This window comes from Dendronephthya gigantea, unplaced genomic scaffold (assembly GCF_004324835.1).
Source record: "Dendronephthya gigantea isolate DGI-Jeju-01 unplaced genomic scaffold, DenGig_1.0 000161F, whole genome shotgun sequence".
NCBI lineage: Eukaryota > Metazoa > Cnidaria > Anthozoa > Malacalcyonacea > Nephtheidae > Dendronephthya > Dendronephthya gigantea.
In genome coordinates this window covers 232,089-250,864 of record NW_021163171.1, presented here as the reverse complement: position 1 = coordinate 250,864, position 18,776 = coordinate 232,089, and the positions used below count along the sequence as shown (strand labels likewise).

Genomic DNA, 18,776 nt, shown 5'->3' with positions numbered 1-18,776 from the left:
GAATATTCGTATGTATTACTTGATATTGAAACTAATCTTTAAAACATTTGAGAATTGTTTAGAATTAAAGACAATAATAATGAACATTTATAAAACTAGGATAGAATATGGACGCTGAGTTCAGTCAGAATTAAACAATTGTAAATAAAACAAAATCTTAGATGATTCGTAACAAGTAACATTAGATCAGACAACTACAGTATATTCATTCTGATATTTTCCTTTCTTATTCCAAAACAATTTGCATGGTTTGTTAATAGTTTTAATTCTAATGTTATTGTATCATTGTAGAAGTTCATTAAATCAAATCAATTTTTCATGTATAATGTTATATACATCGCCAAATATTTCCATTCTAAGAAAATGCGTTTTGAAAAGCTACCCATGAGGTAAGGTAAGGTATGGGTTGGGGATCAACGGATGATGAAGAGGGATGTTTGGGGATAAATGGTATTGCCTGAGGAATTGCGCAAAGCAATTTCGTTTTATTTCGGGATATTTTTTTCGCTAAACACGCGCAGAAGACAAGAAATAATGAAATTGATAATTCTGATATAAAAGTGAAACACAAGCCACGTTCATTTTTATTCTGTGAGAAAATCTCCACATTAAACACGACTCTTCAGAGATATTAAAATCTGATGCAGAAAATTCCCCGGCGTAAAACACTCTCACTGTAGACTTGAAAGTTCAACGTATTCACATGTGGACTGGATTATAGCAGACACGGAAATATTTATATTTGAAATTCTTTCATATTTCTTTACGTCTGAATTCTCAGTATGAGTTTTACTTGGAAATTTATAAAACTTCCACGAATGACATTTTGAAACTAAAACTTCCGTGTACAAGAAATACAATATTTTGAAGCTTTTATTTTATAAGTTACAAAATAAATGACCACAAAATACTACTTTAGTTTATATTTTCTTAATAATGGAAAACTCTTTTTTAACATTGTAATTTCTGTTAAATATATCAGCATAAGTTGAGAATTGTTTTATGTTTTCCCAGGAAATTGAGGTGATTTAAGGTCAAGTTAAGTTTCCTGACATGATAATTTCGCAATATTAAAGTCATCGTCACAGGTTGTGTTAGACAAAGAACGAACAAGACTCGAGAATTGTTGCTGTGAAAATCACTGGTAAGTTTCTTCCAAGATTTGTTCCTAATCTTAGACAACTCTCAGACGCGAGATCGCACGAACTCAGCGCCATTGACAGGCAAATTGGTGCGTATCATTTGTTTGAGGTTTGGATATTATTCGCTTCCGAGTATCGCGTTCAGAATGCGAGCAGAAGCTGAGCTAACAAAGGATTTCTCGAGGAAAGAAATGGACCCAAATTAATGAATTGATGGACGATTCTGAGTTCGTCTTATCTGGTGAGAATCCAGTCTTAATAAACGAATGTTTAAATGGTGATTTTCATGAAATCTAAGAGATTCTAGCGAGTTAATACTTCGCGCAATGACTACAATAAACAAGGCTTATTTGAATATAATAATAAATAAGAGATTTTCCTGAAGTATTTGATGGACAATCATCGTCTTGAATACAACAATATATTACGTTAAATATAGGCTCGTATTTTGTGTTGAAATACAAAGAAAGCTGTGATTTTGTTTATTCCGTTTAAGATAGACTTTCTACGTTCGTAGTAATCTAAAATGTGTTTGAACAAAGTGCGCATGCTCAGTTAGGGATAGGCTGACATAATATATTTTCATAATCAACTTAATGAGGTTAGGGAGGTTATGATATATAAATTGTTAATGCTGCACAGTGAATATAGAATAGTTAAGTAGATTTCTTGACGCTTAGATGACAAGTTTTTTGCACATATTATTCCAGACATTTGTCATAGAAATCATTTTCAATTCTATGCTAATTTCGTAAAAATATGCTTCGAATTTCTAGCTATTCTCTTGAATGTGAGTTCCGGTTATATCCGACCAAAACAATACAACAATCAAACGCATATATTGCCTTTATTTATTTTTCATCAAAAGATTCTTTGACTGGGGACCTCACAGGAAGAGACCAATCTGTGAAGAGGTTTATTGAAACGACTGAATTCTGTTATATTTGTGAAACGCTTCAACGCAAATATTCTGAATTGTCCTCAAGTTGAAACTACCAGCGTTTTAAACTTCAACTGAACAAAGTTTTGTTCAAATCCTCCAGTTGAAAAACGTCGTTTATTCACGTTTTGGACTTGAGAAGGTTTAAAAACATGAAAATATTATTTTAAGATGCCTTTTTATAATCCAGCAGAACTATGGAAGCGAGATGGGAAGATGATTTGCAAGGTTATGACGTGGGTTGTTTTCAAGGAGAAGTCAACGAAGATCTGCTTTGTTCCATTTGTCAGGAAGTTCCAAAGGATCCCAGACTTTGCCAACACAAAGATCATATATTTTGTTTCGCTCATATATCACGACATCTCGTTCAAAACTCTCAAACATGTCCAGTTTGCAGAGATCCTCTGACTCAAGAAACCTTGAGACGACCAACAGGATTTCTGAAGAATTATTGGGAAGGTCTGAAAATCAAGTGTGATCATCATGAACGAGGATGTCCTGACTACGTTCGTCTGGAACATCTTCCAAAACATGTCGAGGAATGTGGATATGCTCCTGTCATGTGTCGTAATGAAGGATGTGAAACAGAGGTCAATAGAAGAGATGTTGAAACTCACGAGAAAGATCTTTGTCAGTTCAGAATCGCCAAATGTCACGACTGTAAAGATATCAAGGTAAGTCAAAATGAAATATGAAATGTTTGGATTTATTCAATGTCTTTTACACTCATATTTTGTCGAGTTGTACACAGTTCATCTCAATAACAATTCTATTTTGAATCAGGAAAATGTGGATCAAACAAATGTTCGAATGACTGCGATAGAAAGAAATCAGGATGAAATGAAGGTAAGACAACTCTTTCAGTTATTATTTGTTTTAATTTAGGAGCAATTTAGCAAAAATTAAATCACACTTGAAATATGAAATCTAAAACGTATCATTAATAATCTGACGTGGATGAAATTAAGGCAAGTCAGGATCAAATGAATGTTCAAATGACTGCGATTGAATGTAAAGAGGATGAGATGAAGAGAAATCAGGATGACATGAAGAGAAATCAGGATGAGATGAAGAGAAATCAGGATGAGATGAAGAGAAACCAAGATGAGATGAAGGTAAGACAAGTCTTTTAGTAATTCATATCTTTGAAATCAAATGAATTGAGGTCAGTGACGGTCCACGAATTTTGAGATCAGTGACATGTCCAGGGATGGTTAATCCTGTATCCGGGATAATTGATGAACTTCAGAAGTCGCTAATACTTTTCTTACCTGGCACATGCTTACTCTCCCCAGGCCCTCGGCGTAGAAACAATTCCAGTGGTAAGATTGTTGGCGGTAATTTAAACTTTGGTGATATCAATGCATCATCGGCTGATTCCCGTGATTAAAGAAAAATTTTTTTTAATTTAGCAAAGTATGAACCAGATGAGAGAACAGTTTGAGAGGATAATGATGATGATGAACCAAACATTTCAAAGAAATAATACAAACAAGAAGGGTGCCAGCGCTATGAATCACACAACTCCAGTCAACAATCAAGATGTTATTATTATTGGTGGTCGGTGTGGCCCAGGAAGTGACGAGCTTTTAAATACAGTGGAGAAATACAACATAGTACAAGGAAAGTCAACTCTGCTGCCACGATTGAATCATCCTCGAATATTATCAGGATCGTGTGTTTACAACAATGACGTTCTTGTCGTTGGTGGTTTCGATGGTAAAGAAGAAACTGACACGTTCGAAGTTTTGAAGATGAACCAACATCCTTTGCGATGGACAATGTTTGATGGTAAACTACCTGTTAAATTATCTGGTCATGACGTAATAGTTTATCAAGGAAAATTATATATAATAGGAGGATATGACGGGAATGAAAGAAAAACATCGAATGCTATTTATGAGATTGCTCTTACCCCACATTATACTGCCAAGCTGCTGACGAGAATGCCTGAGCCAAAAAAGAATCACAGAGCAGAACTTGTTAATGGAAAACTATTTATCTTGGGCGGAACAACAAGCGGGCTTTGTAAAGATGCTCTTGACAGCGTTGTTGTTTATGATTTCATTAAGAATGAGTTCAAGCCATGTCCATCGTTACCTCAGCCTGTTTTTGCTATGTCCACAGTCACTTGGGGTCATATGATCATCGTCGTTGGCGGTTTGAATAAGAATGGCCAGGTATTAAATGACGTCATAATGTACGACACAGAGACTGGGCAAAGCGAGAGTCTTCCCTGCATGATTCACAAAAGGTGCGGCAGCTCTGTCGTGATCATGAATGACGTCATTGTCGTTTTTGGTGGATGGAATAAGGAGCAGGGATATCTCAACTCAGTGGAATCTTTCACCATTGGTGGAGATGGTTGGAAAGAACTACCAGGAATGATAGAAAAAAGATACTATGCTACTGCTGTAGTTAAACCTGTGTAGGTAAAGTATCAAAGAATGAATTCAATTATTTAATAAAGGAGGTTAGGATATGTTTTGAACGCTTTCATTCTGCGTCGATAGGAATTTCATTTAAATCATAACATGACGATGAGACTGGAAGAATTATAATATGAATATCAAAATATTCAAATGTTGAATCACAACATAAAGTTGATTGAACACTTGAATACTTAATAAATATTTGTGAAATTTGCAGGAGAATTTGATGAAAAATTTGAAGTAAAAGAGTTTGTCTTTTTTTCCAAGATTGAGTTGAACACGAAGTTATAAATGAACAATCAGTGAATGATTACATGAATTAGGCTTTCAAGTCTCCGAGCGCCGCTGACCACCACTGATCTTTTATCAAACTGGATGATTGAAGATGTTTTGTAATAAAAATGACATTGTGATAATTATATCATATATAACTGATGTAGTCGCATGTATTTGTAAATATTGTAGATAAAGACAGAATATTCGTATATATCACTTGATATTGAAACAAATCTTTAAAACATTTGAGAATTGTTTAGAATAAAAGACAATAATAATGAACATTTATAAAACTAGGATAGAATATGGACGCTGAGTTCAGTCAGAACTAAACAATTGTAAATAAAACAAAATCTCAGATGATTCGTAACAAGTAACGTTAGATCAGACAACTACAGTATATTCATTCTGATATTTTCCCTTTTTATTCCAAGACAATTTGCATCATTTGTTAATAGTTTTAATTCTAATGTTAATGTATCATTGTAGAAGTTCATTAAATCAAATCAATTTTTCATGTATAATGTTATATACATCGCCAAATATTTCTATTCTAATAAAATGCGTTTTGAAAAGTTACCCATGAGGTAAAGTAAGGTAAGGGTTGGGGATCAACGGATGATGAAGAGGACACCGCGGAAATTGGTATAGACTTAGCCGCAATTCTCGATACTTAGACTTCAAACTTGGTGAGGAAAAAGATTTATAAATATTCAAGAAAATATGTCTTGCACAAAAGATTTGAAGCTTGCTCACGGTAAAAACGAATCGTCTGAATTAATAACCTTGTGTATACTTTAAGCCTCAAAATGGCCATTTCACAGCGGTCAGATGTGTATGATGAGCTGTCAAAAGATTGCAGAATGCGTATTCAGAAGAAAAATTGAACTTTTTTAAGATATTCAAAAGGTTTCTCTTTGATAGGGCGATACAGAAATGCACAATTGTGAACCAGCGATTAGATTTTCGGGTTGAAACGTCTTAAACACCAATTTCTGCGGTGTCGATGAAGAGGAATGTTTGGGGATAAATGGTGTTGCCTGAGGAATTGCGCTAAGGAATCTCGTTTTATTTCGGGATATTTTTTTCGCTAAACACGCGCAGAAGACAAGAAATAATGAAATTGATAATTCTGATATAAAAATGAAACACAAGCCATGTTCACTTTTATTCTGTGAGAAAATCTCCACATTAAACACGACTTTTCACAGATATTAAAATCTGATGCAGAAAATTCCCCGGCGTAAAACACTCTCACTGTAGACTTGAAAGTTCAACGTATTTACATGTGCACTGGATTATAGCAAATTCCGAAATATTTATATTTTGAAGTTCTTTCATATTTCTTTACGCCTGAATTCTCAGTATGAGTTTTACTTGGAAATTTATAAAACTTCCACGAATGACATATTGAAACTAAAACTTCCGTGTACAAGAAATGCAATATTTTGAAGCTTTTATTTTTTTAAGTTAGTAAATAAATGACTACCAAAATTACTACCTTGTGTTTATATGTTCTTAATAATGGAAAACTCTTTTTTAACATTGCAATTTCTGTTAAATATATCAGCATAAGTTGAGAATTGTTTTATGTTTTCCCAGGAAATTGAGGTGATTTAAGGTCAAGTTAAGTTTCCTCACATGATAATTTCGCAATATTAAAGTCATCGTCACAGATTGTGTTACACAAAGAACGAACAAGACTCGAGAATTGTTGCTGTGAAAATCACTGGTAAGTTTCTTTCAAGATTTGTTCCTAATCTTAGACAACTCTCAGACGCGAGATCGCACGAACTCAGCGCCATTGACAGGCAAATTGGTGCGTATCATTTGTTTGAGGTTTTGATATTATTCGCTTCCGAGTATCGCGTTCAGAATGCGAGCAGACGTTGAGCTAACAAAGGATTTCTCGAGGAAAGAAATGGACCCAAATTAATGAATTGATGGACGATTCTGAGTTCGTCTGATCTCGTGAGAATCCAGTCTTAATAAATGAATGTTTAAATGGTGATTTTCATGAAATCTAAGAGATTCTAGCGAGTTAATACTTCGCGCAATGACTACAATAAACAAGGCTTATTTGAATACAATAATAAATAAGAGATTATCCTGAAGTATTTGATGGACAACCATCGTCTTGAATACAACAATATATTACGTTAAATATAGGCTCGTATTTTGTGTTGAAATACAAAGAAGGCTGTGATTTTGTTTATTAACTCGCATTGCGCAATGCGCAAGCGAGTTCTTAAAATGGGAAGCGTTTTTATTAATGTTTTTATGGGCGAAAATTTCGCGACCCGCAAGATGCGATAAGGTGCGCTGACCTGCAAGCCACGAGCTACGCAGGCGTGGTTGCTAAGCTAACGTGCATGCTGCACTGCTGAGTGCATTCGTTCATGACGTTCATCGTTTTCTTGTGGACAAAAGACGATAAAAATTCAAGATATTTTGAAATGTGGCTTCCAAGTGCCATATTTATCTAAACGCTCACCTTACATACAACTGCACACGCCGAGCACAGTAGCCCTACACTAAAAGATGCCGAGCGTTTTCGAAACGGGGTGTTCTGTTGCTCTCATGCTTTTCAATTTCATGTTGAACCAAAGTTGCTTAATATCGCTGTGAATTTTCTGATCAAACTGAATACAATCTCAAATCAATCTCACGAGTTCTCACTAGTACTATCAATTGAAAACAATACAACGACGTTGTCAATGAACTGTGCCATGACGTGCTACGAATATCTGAACAAGACTAACTCCACTGTGCAACAAGACTAACTCCAAAGCGCAATTAAATTTATCCAATGCTCTCCCCATTTTCACGCCCGTTCCGTTCCGTTGCATAGCTGAACAACTATGGCAAGCCCAAACACACACCTGAGTAAGCGTCTTTTTTATCATAGCCCTAGCTCGACTCAAGCAATGCGAGTTTAATGCCTAGCGGGCATATTGTTGTGTTTAAGATAGACTTTCTAGGTTCGTAGTAATCTAAAATGTGTTTGAACAAAATGCGCATGCTCAGTTAGGGATGGGCTGACATAATATATTTTCATAATCAATTTAAGGAGGTTCTGATATATAAACTGTTAATGCTGCACAGTGAATATAGAATAGTTTGAGTAGATTTCTTGACGCTGAATTTTTTGGACATATTATGCCAGACATTTGTCAGGAAATCATTTTCAATTCTATGCTAATTTCGTAAAAATATGCTTGGTGTTTGTAGCTATTCTCTTGAATGTGAGTTCACGTTATATCCGACAAAAACAATACAATAATCAAACATAGATATTGCCTTTATTTATACTTCATCAAAAGATTCTTTGACTGGTTACCTCACAGGAAGAGATCAGTCTGTGAAAAGGTTTATTGAAAGGACTTCAACGCAAATACTCTGAATTGTCCGCGAGTTGAAACTAGCAGAGTTTTTAACTTCAACTGAACAATATTTTGTTCAAATCCTCCAGTTGAAAAACGTCGTTTATCCACGTTTTGGCCTTGTGAAGGTTTAAAAACATGAAAATATTATTTTGAGATGCTTTTTTTTCTAATTCAGCAGAACTATGGCAGCGAGATGGGAAGATGATTTGCAAGGTTATGACGTGGGTCGTTTTCAAGGAGAAGTCAACGAAGATCTGCTTTGTTCCATTTGTCAGGAAGTTCCAAAGGATCCCAGACTTTGCCAACACAAAGATCATATATTTTGTTTCGCTCACATATCACGACATCTCGTTCAAAACTCTCAAACATGTCCAGTTTGCAGAGATCCTCTGACTCAAGAAACCTTGAGACGACCAACAGGATTTCTGAAGAATTATTGGGAAGGTCTGAAAATCAAGTGTGATCATCATGAACGAGGATGTCCTGACTACGTTCGTCTGGAACATCTTTCAAAACATGTCGAGGAATGTGGATATGCTCCTGTCATGTGTCGTAATGAAGGATGTGATACAGAGGTCAATAGAAGAGATGTTGAAACTCACGAGAAAAATTTCTGTCAATTCAGACTGGCTAAATGTCACGACTGTAAAAATATCAAGGTGAGTCAAATTGAAAAATAAAATGTTTGGATTTATTCAATATCTTTTACACTTCGTATTTTGTCGAGTTGTACGCAATTCATCTCAATAACAATTTCACTTTGACTTAGAAAAATGTCGATGAAACGAACGTTCGAATTACTGCGATAGAAAGAAAACTGGAGGAAATGAAAAGAAAACAGGATGAAATGAAGATAAAACAGGATGAAATAAAGGTAAGACTAACCATTCAGTTGATATTTGCTTTAAATTAGAATGGATTGAATTGTTGTTCAAAATTTTAATCGCACATGCTTGACTGAAAACATTAATAATTTGATTTAGATAAATGTGGATGAAATTAAGGCAAGTCAGGCTGAAACGAGTGTTCAAATGACTGCGATTGGAAGTATACAGGATGAGATGAAGAGAAAACAGGATGAAATGAAAACAAATCAGAATGAAATGAAAACAAGTCAGAATGAGATGAAGAGAAATCAGGAAGAAATGGAGGTAAGAGAGGTCTTTTAGTCATTCATTGCTTTGAAATAAAATGAATTATATAACTATAACTTCAGAAGTCTCTAATACTTACATGGGACCTGCTTACTGGCGGTGATTTAATCTTTGGTGATATGAATGCATCATCGGCTGATTCGCGTGATTCAAGAAAATTTATTTTTAATTTAGCAAAGTATGCACGAGATGAGAGAACAATTTGAGAAAATAATGATGATGATGAACCAAACATTTCAAGGAAATAATACAAACAAGAATGGTGCTAGCGCTATGAATCAGACAGGTCCAGTCAACAATCAAGATGTTATTATTATTGGTGGTCGGTATGGCCTAGGAGAAGACAAGGTATTAAATACAGTCGAGAAATACAACATAGTAGAAGGAAAGTCAACTCTGCTGCCACGATTGAATCATCCTCGAACAGCATCAGCATCGTGTGTTTACAACAATGACGTTTTTGTCGTTGGTGGTTTCGATGGTAAAGAAGGAACTGACACGATCGAAGTTTTGAAGATGAACCAACATCCTTTGCGATGGACAATGTTTGACGGTAAACTGCCTGTCAAATTATATGCTCACGACGTCATAGTTTATCAAGGAAAATTATATATAATAGGAGGATGTGACGGAAAAGAAAGAAAAACATCGAACGCCATTTATGAGATTGCTCCCAGCCCACCTTATACTGCCAAGCGGCTGAAGAGAATGCCCGAGCCAAGAACATTTCACAGAGCAGAACTTGTTAATGGAAAACTATTTATCTTGGGCGGAACAACAACCATCGATAATAAAGATGCTCTTGACAGCGTTGTTGTTTATGATTTGACTAAGAATAAGTTCAAGCCATGTCCATCGTTACCTCAGCCTGTTTTCGGCATGTCCACAGTCACTTGGGGTCATATGATCATCGTCGTTGGTGGTGTGGATAAGAATAACCAGGCATTAAATGACGTCATAATGTACGACACAGAGACTGGGCAAAGCGAGAGACTGCCCTCCATGATTTACAAAAGGAAGGGCAGCTCTGTCGCGATCATGAATGACGTCATTGTCGTGTTTGGTGGATGGAATGAGGAGCAGGGATTTCTCAACTCAGTGGAATCTTTCACCATTGGTGGAGATGGCTGGAAAGAACTGCCAGGAATGATAGAAAAAAGACGCAATGCTATTGCTGTAGTTAAACCTCTCTAGGTAAAGTATCAAAGAATTAATTCAGTTATTTAATAAAGGAGGTTAGGATGTGTTTTGAACGCATTTCATTCTGCGTCGATAGAAATTTTATTTAAATCATAACATGACGATGAGACTGGAAGAATTATAATATGAATATCAAAATATTCAAATGTTGAATCACAACATAAAGTTGATTGAACACTTGAATACTTAATAAATATTTGTGACTTTGCAGGAGAAATTGATGAAAAATTTGAAGTAAAAGAGTTTGTCATTTTGTCCAAGATTGAGATGAACACGAAGTTATAAATGAACAATCAGTGAATGATTACATGAATTAGGTTTTCAAGTCTCTGAGCGCCGCTGACCACCACTGATCTTTTATGAAACTGGATGATTGAAGATGTTTTGTAATAAAAATGATATTGTGATAATTATATCATATATAACTGATGTAGTCGCGTGTATTTGTAAATATTGTAGATAAAGACTGAATATTTAACAGTTATTCTGCGAACTCGAGTCGTATATGAGCTGATAGCATATATGAGCTGATTATATACACAAACTTTGTCGCCTTTTCGGTGCATTTTGGCGTGCTATTATCAACTAAAGCTTGGATTTCTATTTCACTCAACTCCCCAAATCTTTCCGCCATTTTTTTTACTTTCTCTACTAGACAGATATGAGCTAATATCTGTCTAGTAGCCAACCAATGAAATTGCAGCATACCTCATATCTGGCGCTTGTGTATTTAATATATTTAATATATAGTAATCGTATATATTACTTGATATTGAAACTAATCTTTAAAACATTTGAGAATTGTTTAGAATTAAAGACAATAATCAACGAATGAACATTTATAAAACTAGGATAGAATATGGACGCTGAGTTCAGTCAGAACTAAACAATTGTAAATAAAACAAAATCTCAGATGATTCGTAACAAGTAACATTAGGTCAGACCGTCCCCCCAAGGCTGACATCTTTGGCGCTCGCTAGCCCCCCCTCCAATCCAAAAACTGCTCCGCGGTCCCTGCTGTTACCAGATGTCTGGTATATTGGACGTTAACAAGTGTAAATATACCTTATTTTTGTATATTCAACTTGGACCAGGTCGAATATACCATATTCCGGTATATTCGACTCTATCAAGTTCGAATATAACATATTTAGTATAATGGACCTTATACTTGACCATGGTCGAATGTATCATTTTCCGAAATATTCTACATTAACAAGGTAGACAACAATGGGTGGACAAAAACAGAAGTGAACTAAATCATAACTAGTTTATTGTGATTGAACGAAGATGTTTTGTGGATGAAAGACGCGACTTCATCCAAACATTTAGTTCTCACAAACCAGAGAATTCAAAAACCTCAATATTTACCCAAAAATAGACGAATACTTGGAATATCAATTTGATACTTGGAATAGCAAAAAAATGCAAATGTCTGAAGATATTTGAAATTCTCACAGCATGATGGTAAAATGGTATTGTGAAAATGAACCAGTTATCCCCATATAAGGAAAGAGCAAGTCCACTATGAAATCATGTAATGTTTTTAACAAAATAAAAATTGCGATTTTCCGGTATACTTGACCATGGTCGAATATACCATTTTCCGGTATCAACAATGGGTTGAAAAAAAACAGAAGTGAACTAAATCATTACTAGTTTATTGTGATTGAACGAAGGTGTTTTGTGGATGAAAGATGAGACTCACAAACCAGAGACCTCAAAAATCTCAATATTTACCCAAAAATAGACGAATACTTGGAAGATAAACTTGATACTTGGAATAACAAAAAAATGCAAATGTCTGAAGATATTTGAAATTCTCAAAGCATGATGGTAAAATGGTATTGTGAAGACGTACCAGTTATCCCCATATAAGGAAACAGTAAGTCTACCATGAAATCATGTGATGTTTTTAACAAAGCATGAAACATTGCAGACGTGATGGCGAAAAAGGAGTTGTCTTCAACATAAGATATTATTGACATCGTTGAGATCAACTTGCAGAGTTAAGAAATTGGTGGATCCCATCTTTCGTAAGTTTAATCTAATTCATTTTTAATCGTTGAAAGCTGCATGATTTGTCACAGTCAATAGTGGCTTCGAGATGTCGCATCGTTTAAATGAGCTTTTAGATTTCTGTTTGTGTAATGCTGAAGTATATATCGCTGTGTGCTAACCTGGATTTTGTGATTATCAGAAAAAAGGCCTCAACTTCAGCTGCTTCCGACTTGCATGTTATAATTTCGGGGAATTCGATCTAGAGATAAAGTATCGTTCTTGCGACAGTGTTCAAACCTATATTCTATATGATGCTGGTGAAGAGCTACGGAGTGACCTGTCAACTTGCAAGACCGAATGTAAGATTGGCCCGATTTATACTAGAGACGGATCATTTTGATTGAGCAAGCGAAGAATAGTTCGTCTTCCACGAATTTGAAAGGGTAGTTCGTCTTGAGCATCATTTGTCTGTTAGTATAAATAGTGGGTGGGGACTACAGAAATTCATCATAAAACAGCTTTTGTGCACTCTTTTGACCACATAAATAATTCCCAAACTGTCTCGTTTGACATATCCGTCTACATAGTGCGTCTAGATAGTTTGTCGTGTGTTTACATGTATACTCAAACGAATGATCTGTCAGATGGATCATTTGTCCAGACGGATCGTTCGTCTCTATTATGGCCTATAAATCGGGCCATTTTCGGCATTTTGCTACAACCCCTACATTAATCTCATGTACATTCGCTCGTAAAAACGATAGTTCCGCAGCTAAGCTAGTTTACCAGAGCAAGCAGAGGAGTTCACCGACATCGCACATAACGTAGGTTCGGTTCCTCTTGAAGAACGGAATCAACTGGTAGTCCCTAAATATCCTCAACTGCTCGTAATTCGCCCTTAAAAGTGCATATATTTATATATTATATAAAATTCTGCTCGAGTTTTAATTAAACGAGCCGACTTCTAATTGAGCTCAGGGGGAGGTTTTCCGCTCTTTTATAGCTAAAGTCAATAAACCTTTTTTGTGATATGGTAAACGATTCAAATATAGCAACACCATCATAACTGCATAATTAAAATTTTAAAAGATTAAAAAGAGGAGAGAATCCGGTATACGCAGCCTTGAAGTGTATTAATAGAAGGCATTGTGCATTGTATGTCTGCATGTTCCATGTTTCCAACTACAAATTTTGTATTTTAAAGCCTGGCCATGACTTTGTTATATTTCTGAAAAGGCATCCAGAGATTCAAGACTTTGGCAAAGATCATATTCATGGCGACAGGATATAATAATACTTTTCAAGGTTATGACGTGAGTCGTTTTCAAGCAGAAGTCAGAGAGGATCTGCTTTGTTCCATTTGTCGTAAAGTTCCAAAGAATCCCAGGCTTTGCCAGAACCAAAAAAAAGAACATGTATTTTGTTTCTCTGATATCTCACGATGGCTCCTAGGACATAAAACATGTCCAGTTTGCAGAACTACTTTGAGTCAAGAAACCTTGAGACAACCAACAGGATTTCTGATGAATTATTTGAACGATCTGAAAATCAAGTGCGATCATCAAAATCGAGGATGTCCTGACTACGTTCGTCTGGAACATCTTCCAGGACATGTCGGGGAATGTGGATATGGTCCTGTGAGGTGTCGCTGTGGAACGGAGGTTAATAAAAGAGATATTGAAAATCACGACAAAAATTTCTGTCCATTTAAACTGGCCAAATGTCACGACTGCGAAAATATCAAAGTAAGTAGCTAATAAATAAAAAATATATTAATGACTTTAACACCTGTTATTTATCCCGTTTTTCAGGCAGCATTATTTATCAGCTTTTCGCATCCATTGCAAAGTAAACTTATTAAATATAGTTCTGGTTAATGGCGAAGACAAAATAAGTTTTCATGTCGTATTTAGTTCATGAAATTCCTTAATAGATTCAGCCCCAAGCTAGAAAAATCTGTTATTTTAATTTATCTGTATGCATGGTTAAGACTTTTTAGTTCTTAGACTTTTGTTGTACCTTTTCCTTTTTGCTACCGGCAATTAGTTTCATGAAATACTATAATCTTGAAATACTATAGTCTATCAAAAGTTTTTTAAGCCTTTTAACGAGCTGTAGCGACTAAACCCTCCATATTTTTTATGCGAAGATTTCTAAAATCTGAAACATATCATCAAAAATTCATGGTCGGAAGACAAGGGAAATTCACTATATATGTTGACAATTTAACTTTGATTTAAGGCATATCAGAATAAAACGAATGTTCAAATGAAAATAAATCAGGATGAAATGAAGGTAAGACAAGTCGTAGGAATCCACTGCTTTGAGTTGGAAATTTTACAGATGATTATACAAAGATTTCTAAAATCATGGTCGAAAGACAAAGGTCAAAGGAGACTATATGTACTTACTATATATGATATATGTGACTTAGAAAAATGTGGATCAAACGAATGTTCGAATGACTGCAATAGTAAGAAAACAGGATGAAATGAAGAAAAAACAGGATGAAATGAAGGGAAATCAAGATGAGATGAAGAGAAATCAGGATGAAATGAAGGAAAATCAAGATGAGATGAAGACAAATCAGGATAAAATGAAGGAAAATCAAGATGAGATTAAGACAAATCAGGATGAAATAAAGGGAAATCAAGATGAGATGAAGACAAATCAGGATGAAATGAAGGGAAATCAAGATGAGATGAAGACAAATCAGGATGAAATGAAGGGAAATCAAGATGAGATTAAGACAAATCAGGATGAAATGAAGGAAAATCAAGATGAGATTAAGACAAATCAGGATGAAATGAAGGGAAATCAAGATGAGATAAAGGTAAGACAAGTCTTTTAGTCATTCTTTGCCTAGAACTGAGATAAAATCAATCAGCACCAAAATATATTTAGTTATACCCGGATTTTGAAAATCCGCAATAAAATGAAAAACAAAGGCCATGCACTAGACTGTAGTTGACATATCAAAGCAATTTTACTTCTAATCAGGAAAACGTGGATGAAATTAAGACAAGTCAGGATGAAATTAAGACAAGTCAGGATGAAACGAATATTCAAATGACTGCAATTGGAAGTAAACAGGATGAAATGAAGAAAAAACAGGATGAAATGCAGAAAAAACAGGATGAAATGAAGAGAAATCAGGATGAGATGAAGGTAGGACAAGTCTTTCAGTCATTCATTTCCTCCGTCATCTCATAGTTCGTCGTGTGTTTATATTCAAATCATTCGCCCAGACGGATAATCCGTCTCTTGTAATCAGGCCATTAACGTTTAATAAGATCAATTTTGCAAAATATCGCTCCTTCACTATGTCATCAAAAGTCAATTCATTATTATCACAACAGGAAAATATCAACACTTTTGATTCTTAAAAGTCAATGTGAATAAAATGAATGATCATTTCATTTTATCTACTGAAATACAAAAAATATATTAAATCTACATGGGAAGTGCATTTCAGCTTGTTTAAACCACAGGCTAGAAAGAGAAAAGGGATTAGACTTAAGCTGCATGTCCACTTGCAGAAATATAGTTCGCTAGCGAAATATTCGCATATTTTCGTTTGAAATGAAAAGAGTCAAGCTCAGGCATTAAAATGAGGACACGCTACACAGAAAATAACCGCTTGAAAAATGAATATGTGGGACTCAGATTTGAGCCTTGTTTTATTTATGCATACTCAGGATATTATACCATGTGCGCACAATTATTTGCAGGTAAATCAACCAAACATAGGTGAGAATCCTATATAGATGAATATAAATACGTTCTATGGGTGACTGAAGTATTTTATTTCCAATTTAGCAAAGTATGAACCAGATGAAAGAACAGTTTGAGAAAATGATGATCATGATGAACAAAGCATTTCAAGGATCACACAATATTATTATTATTGGTGGTCGGTATGGCCCAAGAGATGACACGATATTAAATACAGTCGAGAAATACAACACAGCAGAAAGAAAGTCAATTGCGCTGCCACGATTGAATCATCCTCGAGCAGCATCAGCATCGTGTGTTCACAACAATGACGTTCTTGTCGTTGGTGGTCACGATGGTAAAGTAGCAATTGGCAGGATCGAAGTTTTGAAGATGAACCAACATCCTTTGCGATGGACAATCTTTGATGGTAAACTGCCTGTCACATTATTTGCTCATGACGTCATAGTTTATCAAGGAAAATTATATACAATAGGAGGATATGACGGGAATAAGGGAAAAACGTCGAAAGCCATTTATGAGATTGCTCTTACCCCACCTTATACTGCAAAGCTGCTGACGAGAATGCCTAAGCCAAGACAATATCACAAAGCAGAACTTGTTAATGGAAAACTATTTATCTTGGGCGGATCAACAACCGGCTCTAGTAAAGATACTCTTGGAAGCGTTGTTGTTTATGATTTGATTAAGAATAAGTTGAAGACATATCCATCTTTACCTCAGCCTGTTTGTGCTATGTCCACAGTCATTTGGGGAAATACGATCATCGTCGTTGGTGGTGAGGATAAGTATGGTCGGGCATTAAATGACGTCATAATGTACGACACAGAGACTGGGCAAAGCGAGAGACTGCCCTCCATGATTCACAAAAGGTGCGACAGCTCTGCCGTGATGATAAATGACGTCGTTGTCGTGTTTGGTGGATGCAATAAAGAGCAGGGAGATCTCAACTCAGTGGAATCTTTCACCATTGGTGGAGATGGCTGGAAAGAACTGCCAGGAATGTTAGAAAAAAGACGCGCTGCTACTGCCGTAGTTAAACCGCTGTAGGTAAAGTATCAAAGAATAAATTCAATTATTTAATAAAGGAGGTTAGGATATGTTTTGAACGCCTCTTATTCTGCGTCGATAGAAATTTCATTTAAATCATAACATGACGATGAGACTGAAAGAATTATAATATGAATATCAAAATATTCAAATGTTGAATCACAACATAAAGTTGATTGAACACTCGAATAATTAATAAATATTTGTGAAATTTGCAGGAGAATTTGATGAAAAATTTGAAGTAAAAGAGTTTGTCTTTTTTTCCAAGATTGAGTTGAACACGAAGTTATAAATGAACAATCAGTGAATGATTACATGAATTAGGCTTTCAAGTCTCCGAGCGCCGCTGACCACCACTGATCTTTTATCAAACTGGATGATTGAAGATGTTTTGTAATAAAAATGATATTGTGATAATTATATCATATATAACTAATGTAGTCGCATGTATTTGCAAATATTGTAGATAAAGACAGAATATTCGTATATATTACTTGATATTGAAACTAATCTTGAAAACATTTGAGAATTGTTGAGAATTAGAGACAATAATAATGAACATTTATAAAACTAGGATAGAATATGGACGCTGAGTTCAGTCAGAACTAAACAATTGTAAATAAAACAAAATCTCAGATGATTCGTAACAAGTAACATTAGATCAGACAACTACAGTATATTCATTCTGATATTTTGCCTTCTTATTCCAAGACAATTTGCATGGTTTGTTAATAGTTTAAATTCTAATGCTAATGTATCATTGTAGAAGTTCATTAAATCAAATCAATTTTTTATGTACAATGTTATATACATCGCCAAATATTTTCATTCTAAGAAAATGCGTTTTGAAAAGTTACCCATGAGGCAAGGTAAGGCAAGGGTTGGGGATCAACGGATGATGAATAGGAATGTTTGGGGATAAATGGTATTGTCTGAGGAATTGCGCTAAGGAATCTCGTTTTATTTCGGGATATTTTTTTCGCTAAACACGCGCAGAAGACAAGAAATAATGAAATTGATCATTCTGATATAAAAGTGAAACACAAGCCATGTTTACTTTTATTCTGTGAGAAAATCTCCACATTAAACACGACTCTTCACAGATATTAAAATCTGATGCAGAAAATTCCCCGGCGTAAAACACTCTCACTGTAGACTTGAAAGTTCAACGTATTCACATGTGGACTGGATTATAGCAGACACGGAAATATTTATATTTGAAATTCTTTCATATTTCTTTACGCCTGAATTCTCAGTATGAGTTTTACTTGGAAATTTATAAAACTTCCACGAATGACATATTGAAACTAAAACTTCCGTGCACAAGAAATGCAATATTTTGAAGCTTTTATTTTATAAGTTAGTAAATAAATGACTATTAAAAAGACTACTTTGTGTTTATATGTTCTTAATAATGGAAAACTCTTTTTTAACATTGCAATTTCTGTTAAATATATCAG

General features: G+C 35.0%; 2 protein-coding genes across 4 annotated transcripts; both read left to right on the top strand.

Annotated features, from left to right (window-relative positions):
* Positions 1-1,063: 1,063 nt before the first annotated feature.
* Positions 1,064-18,044, top strand: LOC114537636. The gene is made up of 7 exons (XM_028558708.1): positions 1,064-1,144; positions 2,273-2,756; positions 2,866-2,928; positions 14,966-15,364; positions 15,532-15,699; positions 16,351-17,312; positions 17,535-18,044. Exons 2-7 carry the CDS (start codon positions 2,280-2,282, stop codon positions 17,542-17,544), a joined length of 2,079 nt encoding a protein of 692 aa, XP_028414509.1. The 5' UTR covers positions 1,064-1,144; positions 2,273-2,279; the 3' UTR covers positions 17,545-18,044.
* On the top strand, positions 3,160-5,274 carry LOC114537645 (kelch-like protein 5). 3 transcript variants are annotated; one of them, XM_028558730.1, is made up of 3 exons: positions 3,160-3,197; positions 3,495-4,510; positions 4,782-5,274. In XM_028558730.1, exons 1-3 carry the CDS (start codon positions 3,171-3,173, stop codon positions 4,789-4,791), a joined length of 1,053 nt encoding a protein of 350 aa, XP_028414531.1. In that variant the 5' UTR covers positions 3,160-3,170; the 3' UTR covers positions 4,792-5,274. The 3 variants fall into 3 exon arrangements, with proteins under 3 accessions (XP_028414531.1, XP_028414533.1, XP_028414532.1); XM_028558732.1 differs by having other exon boundaries at positions 3,495-4,514; XM_028558731.1 differs by having other exon boundaries at positions 3,495-4,514; positions 4,732-5,274.
* Positions 18,045-18,776: the final 732 nt, after the last annotated feature.

Coding starts and splice junctions, on each gene's coding strand:
- LOC114537636 (XM_028558708.1), top strand. CDS start 2,280: ATGGAAGCGAGATGGGAAGATGATTTGCAAGGTTATGACGTGGGTTGT. Junction 2,757..2,865: donor ACGACTGTAAAGATATCAAG/GTAAGTCAAAAT, acceptor ATTTTGAATCAG/GAAAATGTGGATCAAACAAA. Junction 2,929..14,965: donor GAAATCAGGATGAAATGAAG/GTAAGACAACTC, acceptor TATGTGACTTAG/AAAAATGTGGATCAAACGAA.
- LOC114537645 (XM_028558730.1), top strand. CDS start 3,171: ATGAAGAGAAACCAAGATGAGATGAAG. Junction 3,198..3,494: donor GAAACCAAGATGAGATGAAG/GTAAGACAAGTC, acceptor TTTTTAATTTAG/CAAAGTATGAACCAGATGAG.